The sequence below is a fragment of the Carya illinoinensis genome, chromosome 7, assembly GCF_018687715.1.
Source record: "Carya illinoinensis cultivar Pawnee chromosome 7, C.illinoinensisPawnee_v1, whole genome shotgun sequence".
In the NCBI taxonomy this organism is placed as follows: domain Eukaryota; kingdom Viridiplantae; phylum Streptophyta; class Magnoliopsida; order Fagales; family Juglandaceae; genus Carya; species Carya illinoinensis.
In genome coordinates this window covers 15,448,609-15,475,304 of record NC_056758.1, presented here as the reverse complement: position 1 = coordinate 15,475,304, position 26,696 = coordinate 15,448,609, and the positions used below count along the sequence as shown (strand labels likewise).

Here is a 26,696-nt window from a genome sequence, read left to right as displayed (position 1 = left end):
ATTTATGCGTTCTGTTTATTTATGCACATACAAGCGAATCACAACGTAATTGATAGGATTTACATGGTAAAATGACCAAATATGAGGAAGATAATCTGTTGGTCTAATTAAGCACAAGATGTGTCAATTTTCCTGTCATGCCCATAATCTCTGTCAACTCCCCCTCAATCCGAGGCATAGATGTCTCACATGCCAGGTTGTCTAAGATTGTGTGGAAGTTGCTCTTTTTTACTCCCTTTTTTCAATATGTTTGAAAGATGCATTCCAGTCTTCATGTACAGGTACACTATGCCTTCACACAGTTTTCCTCAATGAAGTGCATGTCTATCTTATTATGTTTTATTCAATCATCTTGGACTGGATTTTGAGCAGTACCACTAGCAACCTTAATGCCACAAAACAGCCTTATGGGATTTTTAGAGGAATAATTGTATTAGATATACCATGAGGGTATAAATGTAAAGTGGAGCTAAGTATATATAATGTAATGGTAAGAGGATGGGACAATATTTTGAAGTATCACCATTCTCTTTTCTCTCTAAACCCCAACCTCTACGGGATCTTTGTTGTCATATCCTAATTCTGCTTGCTAGTAAGTGTAAAATTGTAATGGAATTCATCTCTGCAATTGGTGCGGATGTTTCCTCGTAATCAATCCCATGAGTTTGGGTGCATTCTTTGGCAACCACTTTGCAATTGTATCTTTCCACAGATCCACCGGCATAGACACACATTTACATCATAATGCTTTTTTTCCAACAGGTAATTCAACTAAATCTCTTGTATTGTTTTGTAGAGTCTCACTCAGTAATGAGAGTTTTAGACTTGTAAGATCATGATGAAGTCCCCTTATTGAGGGCTTTATCCTTCCTTTTACAGCATAATGATAGCAGAATGTTTCCTGTAATGTGAGGTGTAAAGACAATTGAGTACACGACCTCATTCCTCTGTGTTCTGCACTAGGAAGATCAAACTCATTTGGCAGCAGGTATTGGAGGATGTACATCAAGGTTAGGAGTATAATTACCTGAGTGGGATGGTTGGGTAGAAGCTTCTTGAGTGGCCTGACTTCCATGCACATATGCAGTAAACCCTCAACTGCTTCACAACTGACGTATCAGACTCATTAGCAATAGGTGATATTACTTTTTGTAGCATAATTAGTGGAAATACTGTCAAAATGGAAAGAAACATTCTGCTCTCAGTCTGCTGTTAAAGGGAGGAGGACTGCAACGATGCTGAGAAAAGAAGTTCCTGGAAACTGCAGAAGAAATATTGTGTTAGAAAGGGAGCAAAGCATTGCTGTAAATTCGTGTATCTTACTTCTGCTAAAATTTTATGAGGATGATCAAGGGAAGATGAAGAGGGAATAAAATGAAAAAGACACAAGTAAAATATATTCCATCACGAGTTTGTTTTGTCTTATGTATCACAGAATAAATCTTCTGTTATATGTCAGTGGAAACAAAGAATATATGTGCTTGTGTTTCTTTATTATACTAGCTCTTTTTTTAGAATTGAAGGTTGGATTGAAGGGTAATTAAAAATTCAGAGCTCACTCAATTGTGAAAACGGGAAAATTAGGTTTGGTCAAACCAATTAAATCCTATGGCATCTGCTGTGTCATCGACTGCACTATACACAAGTATGTTTCATGTACATTTATCTAACTCTGTGACGATCCCTTTTTTTATTGGTACCTGGTGTCCGGAACAAATTCCTAACTAATCTAAGGAGTTTCTCGCAAGTACACTTCACTTAATTCGAGGGGAAATCCCCACAGTCCAATGGTTCCTAAATATTGTTTGCACCCAAAGGTTTGAACCTTAAACCTGAAGGGAGCACACCACCAAAACCAAGGCTCTTACCAATTCAGCCAACCTCTAGGGTTTGAGTGATAACTTGCTGACTAATTCTTGACCCCAAACATTAGAGACTTCACCACCCTCTCCTCACCTTTTCCAGAGCTTGGGCAATTCTGTTAGGGTAAAAAGAATCCTAAATCAATGAATAAGGAAACATAAACCGCATGCACTCTAACGTAAAGAAAATATTTGTGTGCCTTCATCATAAAGGATTCAAAACAAGACCATGCATGATTGCATCCTTGTCTGACTGACCTGAAGAACACTGACAGGAGATCTGGTACCATATACATCAGTCGTAAACACCACCCAAAGACTCGTTAATCAAATAGGGATTCTTGTACCTTTGAAGGCTATATAATTGCAAAAGAATGTCTTAGTTCCATCACCTTTTATAAATGTATCTGTAGGTACATCATGGAGGTGCCGGAACAACTGCTGCCGGCCTCAAAGCAGCGGTAACTAATTCTCCTTTCCTTTGGAATTCTATTCTCTAAATTCTTTCAGTTGTTTTATTAGTCCCGTTTCTCTGCTATTCAGTGCCCAACAACAATTATCCCATTCTTTGGAGATCAACCATTCTGGGGAGAGCGAGTGCATGCCAGGGGAGTAGGTCCTGCACCTATCCCAGTTGATGAACTCACACGTGACAAGTTGGTTGATGCCATACGCTTCATGCTTGATCCTAAGGTACCCATTAACTCCCAATTAAATGTAATTTGTTGTTTAAGTTAATCTCAACATTGTAAATATATTTGAAGTAGAATTAAGTTTCGTTGACTAGTGGTTAGCTGAGAAAATCTCCACTAGAATTTAGAGAAAGATGCACAGAAGCTTTAGTTTATGGTGTTTGTTCAACATTGTGATGACTGAAATCTTCCAACATGTTCTACAAGACATACATGTCAATTTGCAAGTCTAGAAAGATATCTTCAGAAAATGAATAAAGAGTCAATCTAAAGAGTTTTCAGAAGTTAGACCTATTAAGTGGGGATTGAAATTATGCGAAAGAGGGTCACATGTATGTTTAGTTCAGAAGTATTCTAGCTTATTGCCCACGTCTTTGGTGTAGCAAGGCCCAAATAGATTAATGGACAAACATGACAAATTTTTATCTGGACTTCCTGCAGGTCAAAGAGCGATCTGTTGAGATCGCCAAGGCCATGGAAAAAGAAGATGGGGTAACAGGAGCAGTGAAAGCCTTTCACAAACATTTTCGCGTAAAAAATTTCAAGGATGAACCTGAGTCATTGCCTCATCACTCGAGAGTATCTTCTATGCGGCGATGTTTTGGCTGCTCTTGATTTTTGAGATTAATTTTTCCTCTTTTTTGTTCCCTATCTCATCATGTTCAGTCATTTCCCTGATTATTCTGTAATTCATACTACTTTTAGCACCGAGATTCACTTAGCGGAATAGAAAAGTAGCTTAGCGGTTTCGCTGGCATTTTCTAAAGGTGAAGACAAGTGATGTTGCTGGTTTTTTTTAGGTACCCCCTTTTATTAGATGATGCTATAACTACTTTGAATTCCTCCCTGATAGGTGATGTATATCTTCTCTCCCTTGTAACGAATGAAACTTGAAAGGCGATCGAGCTCGAACCAGTACATTGATTTTGTTTATTTATCGTTGTGCACATTTCTTTTGGCGGGTCTTGTTAGTGCTTGACAAAAGACCGTCAGTGTTTCTGGTAAGAGTGACTCTTTTGCTTTCGAGATTAAGCTTGTCGTTTGTTATGTTGGAATCAGTGCCTTAAAAATATCCAATTTTATTGATCATCTGTTCTGAAATTACAATAATTTAGACTCCAGGTTATATTATATGTGGTTTATTTATATTATTAAAATTATATAATATGGAAGATATGAATAGCAAGTCTTTATAACTTGTAACTTTTAAATACGTACTTGATAAAATTGAATATTTTAACTTAAAAGGCTATGTAACATGTCAGTTACGAAGATTTAGGGATAGTTTGGATAGTGATGTGAGATAAGATGATTTTAAATGAAAGTTGAATAAAATATTATTAGAATATTATTTTTTAATGTTATTATTATTTTAAGATTTGAAAATGTTGAATTATTTATTATATTTTGTGTGAAAATTTAAAACAATTATAATAATGAGATAAGATGAGATCGATTCTGAATTTAGTCTTATATAATAGGTTGTGCAGCCGTAGATTTAATACACAAATATCAACTTCTTCAAAAATGAAATAACGTGAAGTTATTATGCATGTCTACGACAAGGAGTTACGGATACGGGGAGCTCAGGGACGTGGATGTCATGCATGTGTATTGGTAAAGTCGTAATAGGTAAATTATGACTAGAGCAGTTGAATCCTCGTAGTAAGTGGGAATGAATAAGAGGACTTATCCTCAAGGCATGCCATGCCAATGTATTGAGTCTGTTTGCTTTGTTTATTTCTATTAACTTATTTTATTTTACCAATCATAGGGAATAAACGACGAAAGGGTCCTGCTGCCTTTCCTGTACACTAGCCTATTACGAGGTATAATTCCCAACTTCGTAATCATTTGGAACAGAGCCACTGAGCCAGTACTTCACCCCACCTTCTGCCATGTCCGATCCTCGCGTCGACTGTTTGGAACACCTCATGGAGCTTGCAACAAAAAAAATTGGATGATTTGAGCACTCGCATAGATTCTCGTGAATTTGCATATGCTTCTTCTTCCGTGGTCGTAGTCATGGCAGCTCCTCCTCTTCCATGGCCTTGAAAATCTCCAAACTCGACTTTCCGCACTATAATGGTATCGATGACCCCACTTGTTGGATTTGTCGCATAGAATAGTTTTCGACTTTCAGCAGACTCCAAAAGAGTATAAAGTGCTGTTAGCCGCTTACCACCTTGATGGGGACTGTTATGGTTCTGCTTCTTCTCCAACTCAACCACCAGATTTAAGAACAAGAATGATATGAAAAAACAAGAATAACTCAAGACACGAATTAAAACTAAACTGCTTCTCATTTCGTGGAATAGATTTTCGAGTAATCTCCAAATTCCTAAAGAATTCTCACTTAACATCTAGAATAAATCTCACACCTCACTACATCAGTCTTTTATACCTACGGCTACTCCTTATTACAACACACCGTTTTATTACAAGAGTTAACATTCAATACGCAGCCATAATATTAATACTTCTACTGCCCGTGCTCCACTCCAAAGAAATATTTTCATTAAATGCATACACACCTCTTTATTAATGCCTACTTCTTTCCTGAAATGCCTCGTTCCACTTAATTGCAACGGATAGTTTTTGCCAATTGTCGTTTATTCTATTACTCTTCCCTTCTTCCCGCTACATCATCTTACAGCCCCCTTACATTCTCCTCCCTTAAGGGACTTGTCCACAATGCCTTAACAACCTTCTCTCCTATTAGAGCACCTTGTCCGGAAGGTGTGGGTAAAGTTGCCCCAACTTCCTGAAACATTCTTAGTAACTATCCTCCACTAGAGCACCCACCCATTTGACAAACACTTTTTTTATTGCATGATTTCCCTTCTTTTTCATTCTCCTTTCTAAAATCTATTCAGGTTCTGGTTGGAGCTGCCCTTGTGAGTCAATTGGGGGTAATGTTGGTAATGGTGTGACAATCTGCCCAACCTTCTTTAAACAGGATACATGGAAAACTGGATGTATCCTAGAAGAGGCTGGCAAATTTAGCTTATAAGCTACTAATCCTATCTTCTGCAAAACTTGAAAAGTCTATAAAATTTGGAAGCCAACTTCATATTATGCCTCATCGACACAATCTTCTATCTGTAGGATTGGAGTCTTAAAAAAATCCAATCCCCCACCTAGAAACTTCTTTCAATTCTATTTCTGTTAGCATAAATATGCTAGGATGCCCAAGGGGGGCCACAGAGTTAGGCCTCGTCGACCCATGTTGGCGTCTCACCAGGTCCTTTGCCTGAGAGGTCTGACGGTTCCCCTTCTCGAGAAGCCTTTTCACCTTCTTGGTAGCTAGGACATGCAAAATCTTCCAACAAGGCCTATGGGAGTGAGGCTCAGTGGGCTGAGTCGAGGTTTGATAGGGGAAGAAGGCTGACAAGCTTAAGGCTTTCTTCTTCGGGGTAGGCCTGTTGTGTCCCTCTTCTCTTTTCTCTTTCTCTTCTTTTCTTTTTCTTTTTCTTTTTGACATGTTTTCCTTATTAGGGGGTGGACCAGCTAGCTACTCTCATCATGGACGACAGGGGGGTCGTGGATGAAAAAGTACAGGCACTTCGTTCCCTTTCCAACTTAACCTGGTAGTATTCCCGACAACCGAATAAGGAGAAGGAGGAGCTGGAGGAGGTCCTCATAAAGATCGACTCAAGACACTTGAAGAAGAAGAAGAAGAAGATTGCTCAACCCTGCCAGGAGATAGCTAATCTTCAGGCAGATCTTGCCAAGTTGCTGGAGTATGGCCTCCACCTTTTATGAGTTTGCTTTTATTTCTCGCTCCGAGACCCTGAAACCTAAAAAGTTCTAGAACTTGATGCCAAAAGCACACTAAGTCGGATTGAGCTTCATTTGGTAATGTCTTTGCACCGTGAAGGCCTCACGTAAGTAAGCTAAGTGCTATTTTGTAAGCTAAGTGCTATTTTGGGATTCTACTCTTGACGAGAAGGTCATCCACATAAACCTCCATATTATCCCCTATTTGCTCCTTGAACATGGGGGTAACTAGCCTCTGGTAGGTGGCTCTTGTGTTCTTAAGTCTGAAAGGCATAGCAATGTAGCAATACAATCTTCTATCCATAATGAATGATGTCTTCTCCTCATCGTCGAGGTTCATGCGGATCTAGTGGTACCCCGAGTAAGCATCCATGAAACCTAGCATGCGATGGCCTATAGTAGAGTCTACTACGAAGTCAATCCCGGGTAGTGGAAAGCTATCCTTTGGGCATGTTTTGTTCAGGTTGGTGAAGTTGACACACATTCTCCATTTACCATTAGACTTCTTCACCAATATGACGTTGGACAACAAGTTTGGGTAGTGTGCTTCTCGGATGAATCAGCATGGCAGCGCGTTTCTCAACACTAAAGCTCCAATGCTTGTGTTTAACCTTCTTGGCCTTGGGTCTACACAGTGGTGGTGCTCGATTATATCATGATCAATTCCAAGAGTGTCCTCGTGGCCCCAGGTGAATACATCTATGTGCTCAATGAGGAGTTACTTCATGGCCCACCTCATGTTGTGCTCCATTATGCTGCTGATTCTAACTGTGTTCTCGGGGTGGCTGGAATCTAGGGAAGCTAACTCCAATGGCTCGTTTGGCTCTACCTTTTTGAAAACTTGCCCATCCCTGACTTCGTCTTCTTTGGTGGTGAACTCAGGGGGGTGTTCTGGTGCTTATGCTCAGGGCTTCGATTGTGCAGACCTACCCCACCCCTGATTTCAGTTCCTACACCTAGCATTATGGTGCTAACACTTATTTGCCCATAACTTCCCTCATGCCCCATCCATCGGGAACTTCAACTTTAAGGTGTAAGTTGAAGTCACTACCTTTACCTTGTTAAGGGTTGGTCACCCCAGTATGGTATTGTATGACGAAGGGGCCTTCACCACTAGGAAGTCAACCATTGTCGTGGCTGTGTGAAAGGCCTTACTGGCCAAGACTGACAAGGTGATGGTTCCCACTGGCTAAACCATGTCTCCTGAGAACCCCTTCAATGGCATGGGTATCGGCGGTAGCTGACAGGGATCAATCCCCATTTAGGTAAAGGCACTCGAAAAGATAATGTTTGTAAAGATTCCATTGTTGATGAGGATCCTTATGGTCATAAAGTTGGTAATGAGGATGGTCACTTCCAGGGTATCGTCATGGGGGTAAAGGACTCCCTCTTCATCATCTTCTCTGAAGGAGATGACTGGTGTATTTGTGTTTCTTCTTTGCTTGGATGGACGGTGGTCGGCCATGTACACTTCATCATATCACGCCTTCCTGGTATGCACTTTCTTGCCTGATGAGATAGGGCCACCACTGGCAAACCCTCTGGCGATGGTTCGGATCTCACCCATGGGACTATTTACATAGGCATGCGTGTGGGGGTGGTTCTGTGAAAGCTCTTGCTCCATCTGCTTTCACTCTTTCTCAGCCACTAGAGCCTTCCCCAACTCTGTTCTCATTCCCTCCCTTGGTTGGTAAAACATTGTGCAAGAGGTGCTCTAACTCTTCCCTAATCCTTTTGAGGGTGTAGAGTACGTCAGTATTATGAGTGTCAATCTAGTGGTAGGTGCAATAGGAGCTGCCTCCTTTTCCATGATTGTCAGTTTCTTGGGTACTTGGTCTATCTCCCTCTTACACGGCCAGACCGACTCATTAGGGGGCGGCTTCATCTCTCCTCCTACTCTATTGTCCATTATTGTGCTTTTCTGAAGCCTTGGTTCGTCTCGATGCATTAGACTTCCTTTCAGTTTGTTCCAACTCGGATTTCCTCTGGCAGTCAAAACCTGGAGTGTATCTTTTGCTTTGATGAAGCTATTTGCTTAATCGAGAAACCCTACAGCATGCTGGAAGTTTTTCTCACCAGCTCCACCATGAATGGGTTTCAAGACAATATTCCTCCTATGAGTGCTGCTAGCGTAATCTTCTCATCCTAGTCATCTGTCATCATAGGCCCTTTGTTCAACCTGGCCAGGTATGTCTTCAGGTTTTCATCCTCCTTTCGCTTGACAATCAGGAGGTAGGCATTGGGCATCTCCTCCTTCTGCTCGCCATGAGTTGTGTGAGGAACAGGTGGGCCATCTCTCCAAAGCTATCAATCGGTAGTAGTGACTTGAACCATCCCTCACAAGAAATCTCTCTGAGGACCTTGAAGGTTTCTAGATGTTCAAGAGGGTGATATAAGCCTTTAAGGTTTCTAGGTGTTCGAGAGGTCTTTGGACCCATCGTACCTGTCCATCTAGGGGACCCTAAACTTCGGTGGTGACGATGTAGCCATCACTTCCGCATTATAGGGAAAGTCTGTGCTGGTAAGCAACTGGTCAACCGATGATGAAACTCCCATCCTCTTCGCGATCTCCTCATACTTGCCCATAAGACTGTGTAGCTCCTAGTGCATCTTCTTTCTTTTTTCCTCACCGGCACTTTGTGATTTAGCATGTTTGTTGTGGCTTGGTTTAGTGTCTTCTACTACACGATGTTGTCCTTCCTCAAGGTCTCATTCTCCTTCTAGTTGTTGTCAAAGGAAATGGTGGGCTTGGGGTTGTTTTGAGGAACCTTCGATGCCAAACTTAGTACTTCTTCCTTAGAATATTTTCTCCTAAAATCATAGAGAATCTATTGTTATCTAGTGATTGGTTTTTATACTAGATATTAAAGGGACATCTCGTACCCTATATCAAGAGTCAGCATCTCAAGCATAAGAGCCAAACCATAGTCTTTAATGCGACATGGTATCCTAGGTTGTACTTTGATGGCAGGTGGGCAAAGCGGTCACTACCTCACAACTCATGCGCTCCATCAAAGGCAGGGGTGTGCTCTGCGATTCTCTTCCGTTGCCATTTATGATCCTTAAATTTGAAGTGTTCCTGCATACAAGTATCAGAGTTGGTGGGTTTTGTCTGCCCATGTCGGCACGGGCCTGCTGGCTCAAGGGCTCATGGGTTGGTGGGTCTTGCATAGGGGTGAAAAAAAAAAAACCAGTAAACCAATAAACCAAACCAAACGTTTGGTTTGGTTTGGTCTGATATTAGTTTCATTTTTCTCAAAACTGGTTGAAAGTCAGTTCAGTTCCAGTTTTCCTTTTCTAATACCAAATTGGACAGATTCATATATATATATATATATAATATTTTATATTATATATAATATAATTTTGTATTATATGATAAATTACTAATTAATATAATATTAAATTTTAAAAGTTTATATAAATAACTATATATTATCATTATAGTCTATTGTATTAGTAGTTATACTAATACTATATCACTATATATATTATTATATGCTATAATATACCACTATATTATATGTTATAATATACTACAATTTAATATCACTATATTCTTATATACTATCTTATATATACTATATAATATACCGAAAAACCTTGACTGAACCAAATCAAAACTGGTAAAACTATACGTACTAGTTTAGGGGTGTAACTGATGCGGTATCGGTTATTCAAATCTCAAAACCTGACCGAATCGGACCAGTTACACCTCTAGTCTTGCACGGCTCATGGATTGGCTATCATGTAATAATTAGAAATAAAATTCCTAGATCTTCTCCTCGGAAAAAGTTGTTTAAATTCAAACTCGTATAAAATAGTGAAAAGTTTCACAAACAAAAGTGGTAGTATGTACAATAAATGGAGGAGTACAATGGAAATAAAAAAGGACACTAATCATAAACTAGATTCATATTTTTAGATTTTTTGAGTGTCAAAATGGAATATAAAAGACTAACAAATTGAAATTAATAATTAAAGATTCAACTATGCTAAACAATTTTAATTAATTTAAAAATTAAATAATAAACTGAAATTATTTAAATCCTAATTAACATTTAATCAATCTAAAATGTAATTGTAATGTATATTTAATGGAAGTTTAAAGAAACAAGAAAAATAACTAATATAAAATAAAATAAACAGCAAATAAAATACTCAAACTTTTAATCCAAAAATATCAAGAATACCCCATAAAATTTAAATTGAAATTAAATAAAAAAATAATAAATAAAAAGAGCAAGCCAAATAAACGAAGATGGAGATTGAAAGCGGTGGAAGATGCCAGATTGTAATAGCAATTGGACCCCTCAAAGAGCTCTTCAACGACACTGGAACCTATATTTCTCTGCTGCGTTAAAGCTCCAGATGAAAAGATCAAATTTTTTTATTATCCCAGGTACCATGCATCGCTGAGTGAATGCGAGAGAAAAATAATATTGTGAGCAGCTGAAAATAAATGCCCCAAAATGAATTATGTTTTCCGTCCCCCTCCAGGTCAAAGTTGGCGTCAATAAACTAGGCTTAAGAGAAATATATATATATATATATGCATGTTGTCTAGGTTTTTGAAGTCCCAATCAATATTCCTTTTATCCGTGCAAATTTGACTTTTCAAAATGAAAATATTCCTTTGTTTTGTGCAGCATGCAACTTTTACGTGCAACTTTTAGTAACTCCCACTTCTACTTCTTTTAACCACTGCATATAAAGATAAATAAAATAAAATAAAATAAAAGAATAAAATAGATAAAAAAATATGTGTTGTGTATATAAAGAAAAATTGTTCAATTAAATCACAAGTTTTAAAGTCAAGCATAAACTATGCTATTAACCAATTTAAATTACAACTAAAATTTATTCATCTTAATATTTTTTTTATATAAAACCAATAATAATGTAATAAAATAAATAAAATATATTGGTTTTAAATGTATAAAAATATGCAATATTTTAGTTCAATCAAGTATCTCGATCAGGCTCGGCTCTAGAGACGATGAGAATATCCCCTCCATAGACCATGTGAGAACTTTTAGAGAAAGACCATTTCTAAGTCTTAGATCAATGATTACATTGCTAAGAACAATATTTTGATGGTTATGGAAAGAGAGATTGTGGTTTAGACCCTTAACTTTGTAATTGGAGATTTCAAACAAGTACTTTTGGGATTAATGGTATTTTATTTGGTACTGTATTGAATTGCTTAACCTTTATAGCTTTGAATTTTTCCTGCTGTAATTATTGCATATTGTTAGGTGCATTGCATTTTAGCTGTCATAAACAAGGGGTATGTGACTTTGTTGTATATGTCCCGACACTTCAGTCTTTGTCAATTCCCAAGCAGGATCTAAGGCATCACAATAATATACTCACATGGCTAACACCCAAACTACATAAGGTCTAGCTTATCAATTTATGACAATGAATCCTTTCCTATGCGAAGCCACTACTTTTCTTGCTGCTCAATGGTTCATGTACCACAAATATCTTTACCAAAGAGATCTTGCAGTCCCCAAATGCATTCTCTCTCCAATAAAAAATTTGTACTCAAATCTTCCCAAAGGTAGCTTGGTTCATTTTGACATACTTTCAAAATCTAAAACTTTTGGAGGCAAATCTCCCAAAACTCTTCCTTAGAAAAATATACGTGATACACATCATTTGCCCTTGGAATTCAATTGGAAAAATTTGTCCATACTAGGGGTGTAACAAGTCCAATTCAGTCTAGTTTTGGACATTTTTTAAAACGGAATTGGAATACACCAATTTTAAAAATTTAAGAATCAAAATCAAACCGATTCATGGCTTATCTATGTTATTAATAATATGATATTTACATATACTAAACTATTAGTCTATTTATATTATAGTATAAGTACATCATTTTTTAATAATTAACACATACTAGTATAGAATTAAATTTGACTACAGTCTATATAAGTTCTAGACTTTTTATATAAGTACATATGATTAAATGTGTAAAAATCTAATACAGGAGGATCGAGGCCCAATGATAAGGCACAATTGATTTGGATGAGAAGCGATAAATTTGGGCAAAACTTGGAGGGTCAGACTTATTATGATCAAGAATCTAAATCCAGTTTTGAGAACTCGTATCACAATCGTGCTCCTTTTCGAGAGTACTGTGGTAGGGAGGAGTGAGGTGGAGACCTAGGCTTCAGAGTGGATTTATCGGAATTTTCTGGTACTCTACAGGCAAAGGGCTTCATTAGTTAAATACAAGGATGTCCCAGATCGTATGAAGATGAGACTAGTCGCCATCAAACTAAAGGGCCAAGAGTCTACTTGGTGGAAATAGTTGAGCTGGTCTCAAGAGCGACAAGGTAAAGCCAAGATTGGCGATTGGGAGAAGATGAAGAAACATCTGAAGGGCCACTTTTTGCCCTTCGGATATACTCAAACCTTGTTTCATCGACTTCACATGTTGAGGCAAGGTATGAAATCCATTAATGGTTACATTGAGGTGGAACGACACGAAAACCTAGGCTTCAGAGTTGACATACCAGAATCTCTTATTACTTTGCAGATTGAAGGTGTCATTGATGTGTTGCCCGAGGTCGAGTGGGATTACTACTTTGAGGAAGGTGACTTTGAAGAGGAACATTCTTCCATTAGATGGAACCCTACATCGATCTGCGATACCTATCCCGACAAAGATGAAGTCGTGGAAGACATAACTTCTTTTTCTAAAAAAATAGAAAATTCTGAAAAGGAAGATAGTGGTGATTTAAAAAAGAAAAAAAAAAAAAAAAGAAGAAGAAGAATAAGAAGAAGATTGAAGACGAAACAACTTTTGAGCCAATTACTTATATTGATTTTCTCGGAATTGAGAAGTTTCTTTTCAAGTTCTCCGAGGAAAAATATTTTATTTGGATTCAGAATGGGGAATGGAGACTTGATTTTAGACTATGAGATGCTCAATGATATTTTATTTTGAGCTAATCAAATCTATGTCAATTTTGTCGTTATTGTTACGATGAGAGTCCAAAACAAGAGAAAGATGGGTTTAACTAGACATCCAAAAGACCGAGGCAAAAAGATTTAGAATTTGAGGATGAATTCTCTTCAAACCGATGAAGATGATGTAATCTCCTATTCTGGTTTGACGTCAAAATCTATTTACAAAAGGAATTTATATAGTATTATTTATTATGCCAAAAGTGTATCCCTAATATAAATATATATATATATATATATCAAAAGTAAGTTTATATTACTAATTTAATATTAATGTTTATATTTAAGATTAGAATTTTATATTATATTAATTAACAATTTAGTGTATAATAAAATTATTTTACATATAATATAAAAAATATGTATATATATAAAAATAGGTCCGATTTGGTTCAAACCGATTTTCAAAATGTGAAAAACAGGTACTGGACCAATTTCCAACTGGTTAGTTTTTATAGCCCTAGTCCATTTGTAAACGAATCCACTTTCTCTACTAACTCAAAGAATCCTATCTATTTTGGACTAGTTTACCTCTTCTTAACCAAAAAAAAATCATTCTTTTCGATAGGTGGTACCTTGATAGGCATTCAATCACTATTTTAAACTCAAGGGTTTCTCTCTGGCGCACTACAACATATATGGCCATTTGCGGCACTTTTCGTTCCGGGGAAATAGAATCCGTCGCAAGTGTGTAAGGAATTCGGTTGGCAACTTGATGACTAACGGGGACTGCTGGAAGCGCGGTCAAAGCTTACCATTTGTGGCAATTCTTGTGCGTCGCAAAAAATATCGCAGGAACATGGAATGATATAAGGCAGTTTCCTTAGCCGCTAGAATGAAGATCTATTGCAGCGATTTTAACGCGACGCAACAGGTCATTTTAGAATTGCCAATTGCCGTAAGTTAGTTTATCGTGTAAACTAATTTTTGCGGCCAGATACTGTCGCCGCAAAAATTCATCCCAAGAAAAATATTTAGGCGCCGCAACAAATCCACCAGATTGTCGCCGCTTCTTGTGTCTGCCGTTAAAAGTATGGTATATAGGGAAAAATCATAACTTTCTTTCATTGAGCCCCAAACGCCCGAATTTGGTCTTCTCCTTCCTGCGAATTTTGATTCACCGCCGCTCCGATCAGTTGCTCATCTCTTCTCGATGAAATTTAGGCCACCGATTGACACCGTGAGTCGGTTGCCTACTGGCGTAGCCTCCGCGATCGTCAATGCGATCTTGGTCTCTCTCACTCTCTCTCTCTCCTTCTTGCTTTCTCCAAATTACTCTTACTCTGGAATCTCTCTTCCGTGCGTTATTAGGCTGCTCGATCCACTGTATCGTCGTACCAACCCATGGCAGTGTGCCACCACCGAGGGTAAGCTCTCTCCTATTAACTTTTCCATACTCTGTGAAACTGCAGAGTAAGACTTGTATATTTGCTGTTCATTTGACATACCCACACTTTTCACATTGAAGCTTGGATTTAGTGGGTAATGTGGTTTTTTTCTATCTTCAAAACTGTATTGAAATGTGTTCAATTCCAATTATCTCAGTTTGCCTTTGGGTGCACGAATCACCACTTTTCTTTGTTTTATGGCCAATTGCAGAACTTGAAGTAGTGATGGTTCTTAAATAAACAAAAAAATAATCACTTCCTGTAAATATTTGTTCTCGATTTTATTACTCAGTTTTCCTATAATTTTAACAAAGGCGTTTACTTGACTATTTAGCATGCGCTCTACTTAGTGGCCTATTATACTATTTTATACTTCCCGTGAATATTTGAGAAATATATTTATATCACTTTCAGAAATATTTTGTGGCAATTTATGGTAAATATGTTTGATACCATCGCCTTATTCTTATATTTGTTAATTAACCATTTTGTAAATTATAGTAGGTTAATGATATAACTTAACTTGTTAAGGTTCAAATACCCGAAATAGCATTGAGGCTCAAATGGACAAGACTTGGATGCATGGGGCAACTGATGTTGAGATGAAGAGCCTCTTCTGTTTCTTTCTTGGGTGCAGTTTTTTATTGTTTCAGCATACCAAATGGTCGTGCAAATAGTTTCAAGCCAATGATGGGGAGATTGCTCTGTAAGCATCCTTACAACTCCCATTCAACTAAGATTTTCTCAGTGGGAGTATGTACTTCTAGATGTAGATCAGATAGTGTGACTGTTGGCATGTTGAAATTTCAAGTATGGATTAAATGTGGGACTGCTAAACCAAGTATGAATGTATATATTTAAGGGATTAATTTCTATTTGGCACTTCTTATGGCATATTGCTTTCAATTTATATATATTGTGTTACTGACTTTCAAGCTAAATCAGGTTGGGTTATATGTGGTGATATATTAATGGACAAAATTCAATTTGGTTACATGATGAATATATAGGAAAAATACTGAAAATATATATGTATATATATATATATATGTGCAAAACCAGTTGCAGTCACATGAATATATATACAAATTGATCAGGACAGATATACATATGAACTGGTCCAAAAGTGGATATTTGAGAGTAAAGTACCATTGAAATTTCAGATTGAGGAAAGCGTGTGTACCGATAACAAAATTGAGGAAAACAGATTGAGGAAAACTCAAATCTGTTTTAAAACAGATTGAGTTTTCAATGTTCCTCCCAATCAAAAAAACTAATTTCCCTAGTCGATAATCGTACTGATAACAAACATTAATCGATGGCAAAATCAGCCCTATTGGGTTGAAATACACAAATTAGAAAACCAAATCCAGATCCCCTACGATTTCACAAAACGCCGAGTATGGGTTTTAGCATATACGAACCTGGAGTTTAGTGCGGCGAGTGGAAAACTGCAGCAAGATTAACTGGCGCCCCGAAATCGCCGAGATGCATAATGGACTCGGCGAAGAACATAACGGCCGAGATGGGTTTGTGCCTTGCGAAGAACACATGCTCGCGACTAGGTCGAATGGGTCTGCGGCGATTATCTCGATTGGGTGGATAGGCAAACACGGCAGCATTCTTATGGTGAATATCGGCAGTGAAATCCGCCGTAGTCGGGGCCAAATATTCGGCGTTTATTCTTGCGGCGAGAAATCGAGCGAGTGTCACTCCTAATTTCTGGCGTGTGTTATGCGAGTCCAAAACTGTGGCTTAAGACCGGTTCCCACAATTTTGGGACTAATCGTGGCGACAATTAGTCGCCGTAAAAACCCTTACATGTTGTAGTGGCGGTTGGCATAGATCTTCCATCCATCATAAGATGTCTCTTATCTTGACCCTAATCAAAAGGATCTATTCTTACCATTCATGCAAAACCTCAGGACAAAGACTTTACTCTTTGTAACACCTCCAAACTCAGTTTGAGATTTTATAGAACTTGAAGTATTGGGACATAAAACACAAGGTCACATAGGACTGTTCATCCAGGCTGAGTTTCACCCGGCTAGGCCAGGAATTCAAGAAAGTAGGATTCCAGTTCTGGGTTTTGGCTCGAATCAAATTCGAATTGAAACCCAGATTGCAAAAACTAGACCTATCCAGTCCAGATACGGATTTAAAACTCGATACCCAGTTTCCTTTTAAAACAAAGTTTGCAAACCTAGCTTTGTCTCTCTCTCGTTCATCTAAAAACCTTAGATGTTGCTTCTTCTTTATTTTTGCCTCATCCTCAGCAGTTCCTCTCTCTCTCTCTCTCTCTCTCTCTCTCTCTCTCTCTCTCTCTCTCTCTCTCTCTCTCTCTCTCTCTCTCTCTCTCTCTCTCTCTCTCTCTCTCTCGTTGCACAAAGTGTTCTGTCTCTCTCTATCTCACCCAAAGTGTTCTGTCTCTCTCTATCTCACCCCGAAACCTAGGTCCCTAGGTTTTTCCACTATTCGATTGTTTCCAATTGTTTGTGGGTTTCGTCTCAGTTAATGAGGCTTAAGGGCGAGGGTTTTGCAGACTCGGCAAAATCACCATATTTTGAACACCTCCACCATCACAAGTGCCGTTGCTAGTGATATAAGAAAGCAAAAGGGAGTTATCAAACCTACGCTTGATTTTTTTTTTATCGTTTTTTTTTTTTTTTTTTTTTTTTTTTTTTTTTTTTTTTTTTTTTTTTTTTTTTTTTTTTTTTTACTTCAAGTGTTGTTCAATCTCCAACTATAAATGGAACTTTTGGGATTTTCTTTATATTTACGATGAAATTGATGATAGATGCTTACTTTTTTGTGGGTTAGATCTGGATTTATAGAATCTTAGGTAATATTTTTGTGGGTTAGATTTGGATTTCTAGAATCTTAGGGAATATTTTTGTGGATTTATAGAAAAAGGAGGGCCGTTTGGAGCACCTGATGTCTGTCAAACATATGGAATGGGTTATATTTCACTTTCAATGGCGGTATTTCCCTTTCCTTTTATTGAGTTTCTTTTTCTTGGACTGAACTCAGAAGTTTTTTTTATAATATTTTGCTTGGATTCGAAGGCTGAAGGATATCAGATAATCTTTCTAGTTGCTTCTTGTGAATTTTAATGCGTTCATAACCACTTTTCCTATATAATAACCACCATCAAATTTTAGTATATATATGCCAACTCTTGGGTGGTCTGTAATAAAAAAATCATCTCAGTAAGACTCTAGCCCATAAATTGACAATGTTTTCTATTATGGTTGGTATCTCATAAAAGAGAAAATTTATCCAATTGAGATTTAAATAATCATATGGTATACATTTTTCTCTTTCAATTTAGAATTTAGATGTCTTAATTTATGTAATGTGAGCATTTTTTTCAGTACATCTTAACCCTGTTTAACTATGATTGGCCAATTTCCAAGTAGATTTCTACTCTTGTAAGTAATTGTTTGCTATGACACTTTAGATGGGAAGCATTTATATTTGGTCTTACATGTATAATGTGTGGTTTCCTGCAGTAGATCTATAGCAAAACCTGAGGTTGTCTCTAGCATCAATATGGTTAGCTTTTTATTTATATATTACTTCTTACATGAAATATTCTTTGGCGTTATTTCATCCTAGTTGCAACCCTGGCCATAAACTGTCCCACTTGTCTAACAATTTGAGGAATTCTTATAGCAAACTTAGGAGAGGCCCGAAGGGGCTTTCAGTATTTAGCTACAATTTTGAAACTTACAATTCATTTGGATTACATTTTTTTCTCATCAAAATAATTGCAAATACAGATAATAAGATTCACCTCGTATCATGTTAAATTTCCCTTACAAGATGATTTCTTCTTCTATTGGACATGCAGCAAGTGGAGAGCTTTACTTCTTATTAGTACATGATGTGAAAATGATGTCTTTCTCTTTTTCTTTTTGGGGTATTCTGATTTTGAGTTGATGGTGTTAATTGGGATATTAGACAACCCGACTCAGTCTTGGATCCCTGTTGGCTGCATGTGAAGAACAGACCTATTTTTTCAGAAAAGTGTTGTCATACAATTAGAAGCATATTTACTTGACATGTTCTTTTACCAAATGGCATTTCCACTGGGTTCCCACAAAAGCCTTTCATCGATGTGTCTCTTTCGTATTAATGTGCATCTTTTTCCCCTGCATCATTTGTTGCTATTGATGCTCACTTCCCTTGGTACTTTATCAACGAGTAGAATTTGATATTGCCATACTTGTCAAAAAGTGCTTTCCATTCAATTCATAAGAAAACTGTAAACTTGTGTTTTAGTTATGCTAATTGTTTTTAGGTGTGTTCTTTTACAGGTTTAAATATTCCTTTTAACATTTTGAGACTACATCTTTCTCTGTACTATTATTGGACTTCTGAAGAGCAATGTCAATTTTTATAGTCCTTTGGATGTAGAGGTAGTAGGAATGTTCTTACCAAATTAACTCATGTTTGTTGTTGTGTATTGGAGTTTAATTAAAGCAATATATGTGTTTTGTAATGTTCTAAGCAAATTAGTTCAAACAATATAATATGTAGTGGATTTTTTTTTTCTTTTTAGGTTAATTACTTGTTTATAGCATTAGCTGATATGTATGTGTTAATTATAATTACTTGATATTTTTATCATCATGGACAATGATAGAAAAAATATAAGCTTTTATATAAAAAACAATTTGCATTTCAACAATATTTCTTGAAAAAATTGCAATAAAATATTGGATTTTTGATAAACATTTTTTCAACCTAAAACAATTAATAACAGAATGATTTCAGTTAAAAAATGGGAAAAAAATAATGTGACTTTCCATATACATAATATAACTTGACATGAACATGGCATGACTGTGTGAACAAAAGACCTTGTTAACATAAACGTGTTTTGAATAGAATGCACTGACAATCAAAATGCTTTCGCCAATTGCTTCGTCAAGAATACTTGAACAATCAAAATAATTACGCCCAATGTATTCTGTTAGAGATACTCAGACAATCAGAATGATTATGTCATAAGCATTTTAATAGAAGTATTTTAGTAATTAGAATGATTACGCTAGGAGTATCTTATAGTAGTTTTAATGAAAATATTGTGATAATCAAAATAATTATGCCATCAGTATTTTAATAGAGATATTCTAATAATTAGAATGATTACGCTAGAAGTACCATGTATAAGTTATCAATGGAGATACTCAAATAATGAGAATGATTACACTACTAATATCATATGCATGATGGATTGAGAAAGTATTTCATGATGGACTCGTGTGATTCGTGACATGTATCAATGGCATGTAACAGGTAAACATGAAACATACATAATGGCATGGCATTCATGGTATGTAACAAATAAACATGTAACAGACATACTAATGTAGCATTTGTGGCATGTAACAGATAAACATGATGACTGGGACATTGGTAAATAAACATGTAACAGACCTAATAATGTTGCATTCGTGGCATGTAACAGATAAACATGTAATAGACATATTAGATAAGCTTGTAATAGGAATGATGATGTGACATTCGTGACATATAACAAATAAACATATAATGGACATAATGATGTGGCTTTCATGGCATGTATAGATAAGCATGTAACAAATATGCTGACGTTGCATTCATGTAACAGATCATTGATGACATGACATGGCATGTTATAAAAATTATAATGAGCAATAATGAACATGAATATAAATAATACAACCTTACCACCACACATATGTAAAAACATGGAGAATAAGTTAGAAGCTAACTTACAGATTTTTAGCATAAAGCAAAAGCATAGCATAGTGTTAAGCAAAGTGTAAATGAGTGCGAACTGAAATGTGATTTTTTTTTTCTAAGGTTAGAATATCCTGCTAAATTGTTATAAACATCAAACTTACAACTAAAATTGCAAAGCTACCTCTCTACTTGTGAGAAATTATAATTTTTCCCCCAAAATAAGGATTTTGCATATAAGCTCCAAAACTTATCAAAATTTACATTCCTCTTATAAATTTATCATAAATCCAAATATAAACTGTGAAAAATTTAAAATAATTTACAGTTATGAGATCTCTCGCTTGATTGAAATGTGCTTAAGCTAAAAATCATATTTTATTGCAACTTGACCTTCCAACATTCTAACATACTTAGACTGATTTTATCAACTCTAAAAAACCACATACTTGGTTTTAAAATCATGCTAAGACATCAAAACACACATTATATAAATACTTGAACTCATCATAACAAGAAAAATGCCAAAACATCAAGACGAGGTAAAAAATGAACCAACTCTTTATTTTCTTGGTCTAATACTATCAAATCAACTCCAAGGATTCCAAAAGCCCATAAACACTCTCCTAACATATTCATCATCTGAAACTATGTGATAGCATGCTTGAATAAACAATCAAAAATCACAAAACACAACCTAACACAATCGGTTTGCATGAAAACTTTAAGATCGTGAATAGCATGCTTTGGACCTGGAACAAAGTCACTAGATCCTTGATTTTTATGCAATAAATCTTTAAATAACAAAACCATATATCTCATATTCAAATTCTAACTAAATATAAGTATTACAACTAGCATGTCATAGCAAAAGTTTCATCCAAACAAATCTTCATACCTGAGAGCCTCTAGATTGAGATTAAACCAAACTCTTGCGAGTTCAACAATACTCCATCAAAGATCTAAACCATAATTCTTCAAAATGAACTCTTACCACATATATCAAAACCTCAAGAACAACATATACAAAACTCAAAACCATATGATCAAGTTTCTAGAACCAAAATCACAAACTACTCTAAAACATATACTATTTTGAGCCATAAGGTTTCTATCTCTTTGAAATCAAAAGTAATTCTTTTCTAAAAGCCCATTATGATTTGATTCACATCCTAACATGTATATAAATCAGTTAAGCACTTCATCAAGTCGAGATCCACAGATTATTTCATCAAAATAAGACCAAACATCCAACATTCATCAATGAACACCAAAAACTATCCAAACAGAATCTTTGCACCTTTAGACTCAACATTTACCTATCAAAACTCCATGACAAATCTTCCAACATATACCAATGTAAATTGGATTGAAAACATAACAAACTTCAAGAAGATTGAGCCATAGTATAACGGCCAGCTAGAAATTCAGTGGATGAATCTCTTTAGGCTTTAGGAATGTCGTGAAAGCTCAAGAAAGGTCTCATGAATTGAATAGTTGTGTAGGTTTTAATCTATTAGCATGCGTAGGTTTCTAGGCCACTTAAGTGTCATAAATGCGATTTTATTTATTTGAGATATTTAAGAGTGTAAAAATGAGAAACGGTCTACGACATTAGTCGCAGATGAATATTTAAGATTTTACATCCCAATAAAATTATTTTTATTTTTTTGGAAAACAACTATTCAAAAATGTATTTTGATTTGTTCGAGGCAATTATGAGTTGAAATTCACAAAATAAAGTGCACTCCTAATTTCATAGGATTATTTAAGATTTTATGGTACAAAGTTATTTTCACCATTTTCGAGGTGAATAGAAACTTGTGTTAGTGCCATGTGGCACGCAGTCCAGTCGTTTTCAAATCACAGTGTGAAATTTATAAATTAGCCTAGAGAAGTTTTATTTAGACACTTAATAAGATATTAGCCACAATTGGCAAATATTATAGGACACTTGATACCAAGAGGAATCATGAGATGGACATGTAAAGGAAATGAAGGAAAATCAAGCTTTGTGATTATGCCACCTAAGCCAAACACTATTCTATCCAACTATTCATTTTGTGTCAAACTAAAGAGGGTTTTGCCCTAGTAAAACTCCAAATACTTGAAATCCAATCGAAACTCGAAATACCATATGGAAACCGGAATCCTAAATAGTTTCCCAAACCCTAATTGAAGCCGGTTTTAGCTTAGTGTTTAATTACTTAATTAAATTATTTTCACATACTATTAACCATTAAAATTCATGTCATTACACCCTTATCCATTATTTTGAACCATATTACTTTTATTGGGTTAAGAAAAATTGGATCTGAGCTTGATAAAAACCAAAACCCCAAACCAAGTCTTATTGAAACCCCAAATGAGGCCCAATTCAGTAAGACCGACCGAAATGCACCACCTATGCATGGCTTCTTGGAAAAGTTTTTATACTACCATAAGTATACTTACACTACCCAATCAGCCCCAAATAGTGGTTGATGTGAGCGCAATTAGCCACCTCACCACCACCCCATCACACAGTAGCTTCAAGGCACAAAATCGTGTTCTATAGCCCATGGGTTTGGGCATGGTTTTGGCTGACAAACCATCAATAAAAAGTCACCCTTACATCCCCTCTCAATCCCTACAGAAGTATATGAATCGTCTATTGCTTTTTCTTTAGGCTTTTGTCACTTTTGAAACATTTTATTGAGGGGAACTCAAGGAGGAACTTCAAACAGCTTTTCTGGTTTTCCTTGCTCGAATTTTCTGAAACTTTTTTAAGTAGATTCTCATATAACTCTCTTTGCATAAGTTGTTCCAATTTGAATATAGTTTCCATTGGTATATTATATGTGATTTTTCATGAATTTTGTATTGGCGTATTTAAGCATGCAAAGGTCATACTGAGCTTATAATTTGGACAGTGTGATTTTTTATTTTTTTGATGATGTTCTTGACAAGATCTCGGTTTGATATTTTTATAGTTTAGATTTAACATATTAACATGTAAGTCTGATTTAAACTTGTTTCATATTGAGAAGTCTGATTTAAACTTGTTTCATATTGAGAGTTTTTATTGAGAGTTTTGCATGATATGAGAAATTTGGAAACCGGAGATATAAAAATAGTTTCTATTTTGAGTAAGTTTGGATATTTTGTTATGAAAGCATGCTCCTACGGTCTTGATATTCACATATGTTATTCTTAAAACTTTGATCTATGTGTTAGGAATGTATTTTGAAGATTTATAGATGTGATTTTGATTGAATGGATTTTTATGCATGTTAAAGTCTGGTTGAAACACAAACTTGAGGCTCGCGGGTTGTGTTGTGTTTCTATGCAATGTTTGTTATGTGATTTTGAGTTTAATGGTTAGATGAATTTTAAGACTTGAATGTGAAGCATGTATGTTGTTTATTGATGGTTTATTTCATGGGAAAAGTAAGATCTAGCATTAATATGGTTGGTTTAATGCATAGATCAATTTTAGGACTCAAACCCACCTAAAAGGTTTTATGCATTCTTCTATATTTTCACTTGTAATTTTGAAATTGTTTGAGAACTAGCTTAGGCATTGGAATATTTGCAGAAAGCACCACGGAAAAGTCCTCTAGAACAACTAGGAAGGAAAAAGTCTTATATTTTGTTGGGGAATCAAAAATTGTATCAACACAAAACTTGGCTACAAACTAACTAATGGTAATATAGACAAAATAATTGTGCCACCTAATGTGTTGAGTTGCAAAATACAAAAGTGTATCTGTAATACAATAAAATGCTTTGAAAGGAGACATTTTTAGCCAATATTACCAGAGATGAAAGATGAAAGGTTAAAGAATAGTAGGAGTGGCATAAATTTGGAGAGTAGAGTAATACAGTCGTGATATGTGCAAGTGCCTTGTAGTTGTTTTGAAAAAGAGTGTGGTTTACTATTAAAAAATTGATTTTCCCTTTATATAGATTATGTATTTATTTACTTTTTTCAAAATAATTATGTGATACTTGCACACTCACAATTGCAAGTATCATTTCTCAAAATTGGATAGGGATAATGATTCTTCAAGCCATCTGATCTTGTGGGCAATCATGCCCAAAATTATTGAATACACGGGAGACGAGACCCATGTATTACCAAAATTTTAAAGAATGGCAAAAATGATTTTTTTTAATGATCTTTAATTTATATATCAAAAAAAGTTTACAAAAATAAAATAATTTTAGCCTCCCAATAAATTTGTTTTCATAATTTTGTCCCCTCAAAGTGAGTTTCTTGATTCCATCCCTGAAATTCATTCACTTATGAAGAAGTTAGCAGCTACAGTTGGGAGCAATCCTCACTACTAGGAGTGGCAATATGTGATACGATCTGTTAATTCAACACGAACACGACATGTTGAAAGCAGGTTATGGTTTAGCCTTAATGGGTTCGGGTCAAAACTGGTTAACCTATTAAGACATGATTGCTTAACGGGTCACTAATGGGTCAACCCCTTAAAAAAAATTTAATTTACCTTTATACTCTTGACCTAAAATTAAAAAAAAAAAAAAATCCTAAGACTTAAGTTCCTACTTCCTAACCCACACTGCTCGTCAGTTTTTAAATTTATCAACCTCTCAAATCTAGAGTCTCAAGTTCTCAACCCATAGCTTCTCATGCCACCTCCCTCTTTGACTTCAACCTAGTAACCCATCGCCCATGGCACTGCCACACTCACGGTGCCACACCCGTCATCCATGCAATAGAGTCATGAGTCTGTAAAAGTCCCACGGTGCTAGACCCACTCCCCATTGCCGACTCATTAGTACCTCCGTAGAACTATAACCCACGCAGCGGCCTAGACTCGGCCCAGAGCTCAAGTCTCTCTATCTCAGACTCTCACGGTGGCCCAAACCATTGGTGTCCTTCTCACACAAAGCACAGATTTGCAGTGTCCCAACCTCCAGGCCATCTGTCTCCCCCTCTCCTCTTCTTCTAGAGATCTTCAACTTCACACAGAGCCTAAAGGTAACTTGATTCCTTCATCCCTCTTTAGGCTTCATCTCTCATTTAGGTGCGTCGCTCTCAGTAATAAGAACTGAGATTTCGATTTGTTCTTCCTATCTCATTTGTTCTAAATTTCTAATGATTTCAGTAGCAAGAACTACCTTTTCTAATGATTTGTTCTAAATTTCTAATGAATCCATGTTCCCACTTCCTGGTTTTGTTGTTACTTCTAATTATTTCTCCTAGCAAATAGTGCAGTCAGTTGTTAGAAACCTACTATGTTTGTAATGCCCATCCTTGTGGTAAGTCTTTTAGAAAATGATTTTATGAAAAGAGACGGGAATTATCGTTCGTTTTAAAATTTCATTTTCTTCCATGCCAGGATACAAATGACTCCATGTTTATAAATAAAACATGTTTATTAATTTAAAAGGTTATAGCGAAAAATATTAAAATTTTAAATTAAAGTCTCTCGTACAAAATGTTATGCTTAGGCTTCCGTACTCTTCCCCTTGTCTGTGTCCATCTTGATGCATCATGCTCATCTTGTCCCTAGAAAGGCACACATAAAAATTAAAATGAATCGATGACTCATAAGCATTACTTCTATGCTTAAAATATAACAACATAGGTTTTCAGTCATGCATTCATCACTCTATATATATCATACAAAGACATTCATTTCATTTTAAAACGTTGTGAGGTGAGGTTTTTCTTTAAAAATGTTTTCTTCTCTTAAAATGGTTCCTCACACCTCGCTGCCTTCATTTCTTAAAGAGTCTTAATGAATATGCATTATTTCTTAACATGCATACATTCTTTCTTATCACTTTCATTGGATGTTGCATACAGTTACGTCCTGTGTGTGAGGGTTAGTGGTTTTTTGGACCTTGATTCATTCCGTTAGGGTGCAGCACTGGGTACACTACCAGTACTACTTACATGGTATTGCAATTTGCCCAGTTCAGTCCTTTGGGATCTTTATCAATTCATTCATGTGGCCGTTACATATTTTTATACATTAAAGCATTCCTTTCATTCATTTCTGTCCTTTCAGTTCTTTTCAATTCTTTCAGTCCATTCATTTATAAAATTCATTTAAAAAGCATGGACTTAAACATCATATTTCATGGCATCATTTGAAATATCAGTTCATGCATCCTTTAAGGCATCATCTTTCATAGGGATATTTTAAAATATTTTCTTCACGTCGTTTAAAACATAAGACATAAGCATTGACATTTCTTTTCGTGAAAATACATCCAGTACTTACTACGTACAACATCCATTT

General features: G+C 36.0%; 1 protein-coding gene across 4 annotated transcripts in view; it reads left to right on the top strand.

Annotated features, from left to right (window-relative positions):
* The window catches only part of LOC122315163 (sterol 3-beta-glucosyltransferase UGT80A2-like), a 34,275-nt gene extending 30,784 nt beyond the window's left edge, over positions 1-3,491 (top strand). For 3 of the 4 annotated variants that reach the window (XM_043130947.1, XM_043130949.1, XM_043130948.1), the window contains 3 exons: positions 2,276-2,323; positions 2,406-2,555; positions 2,996-3,491. In XM_043130947.1, the coding sequence (XP_042986881.1) occupies positions 2,276-2,323; positions 2,406-2,555; positions 2,996-3,169 (372 nt within the window). In that variant the 3' untranslated portion in view covers positions 3,170-3,491. The remainder of the gene's footprint in view (positions 1-2,275; positions 2,324-2,405; positions 2,556-2,995) is intronic. The other variant, XR_006243953.1, reaches the window with a different exon arrangement.
* Positions 3,492-26,696: the final 23,205 nt, after the last annotated feature.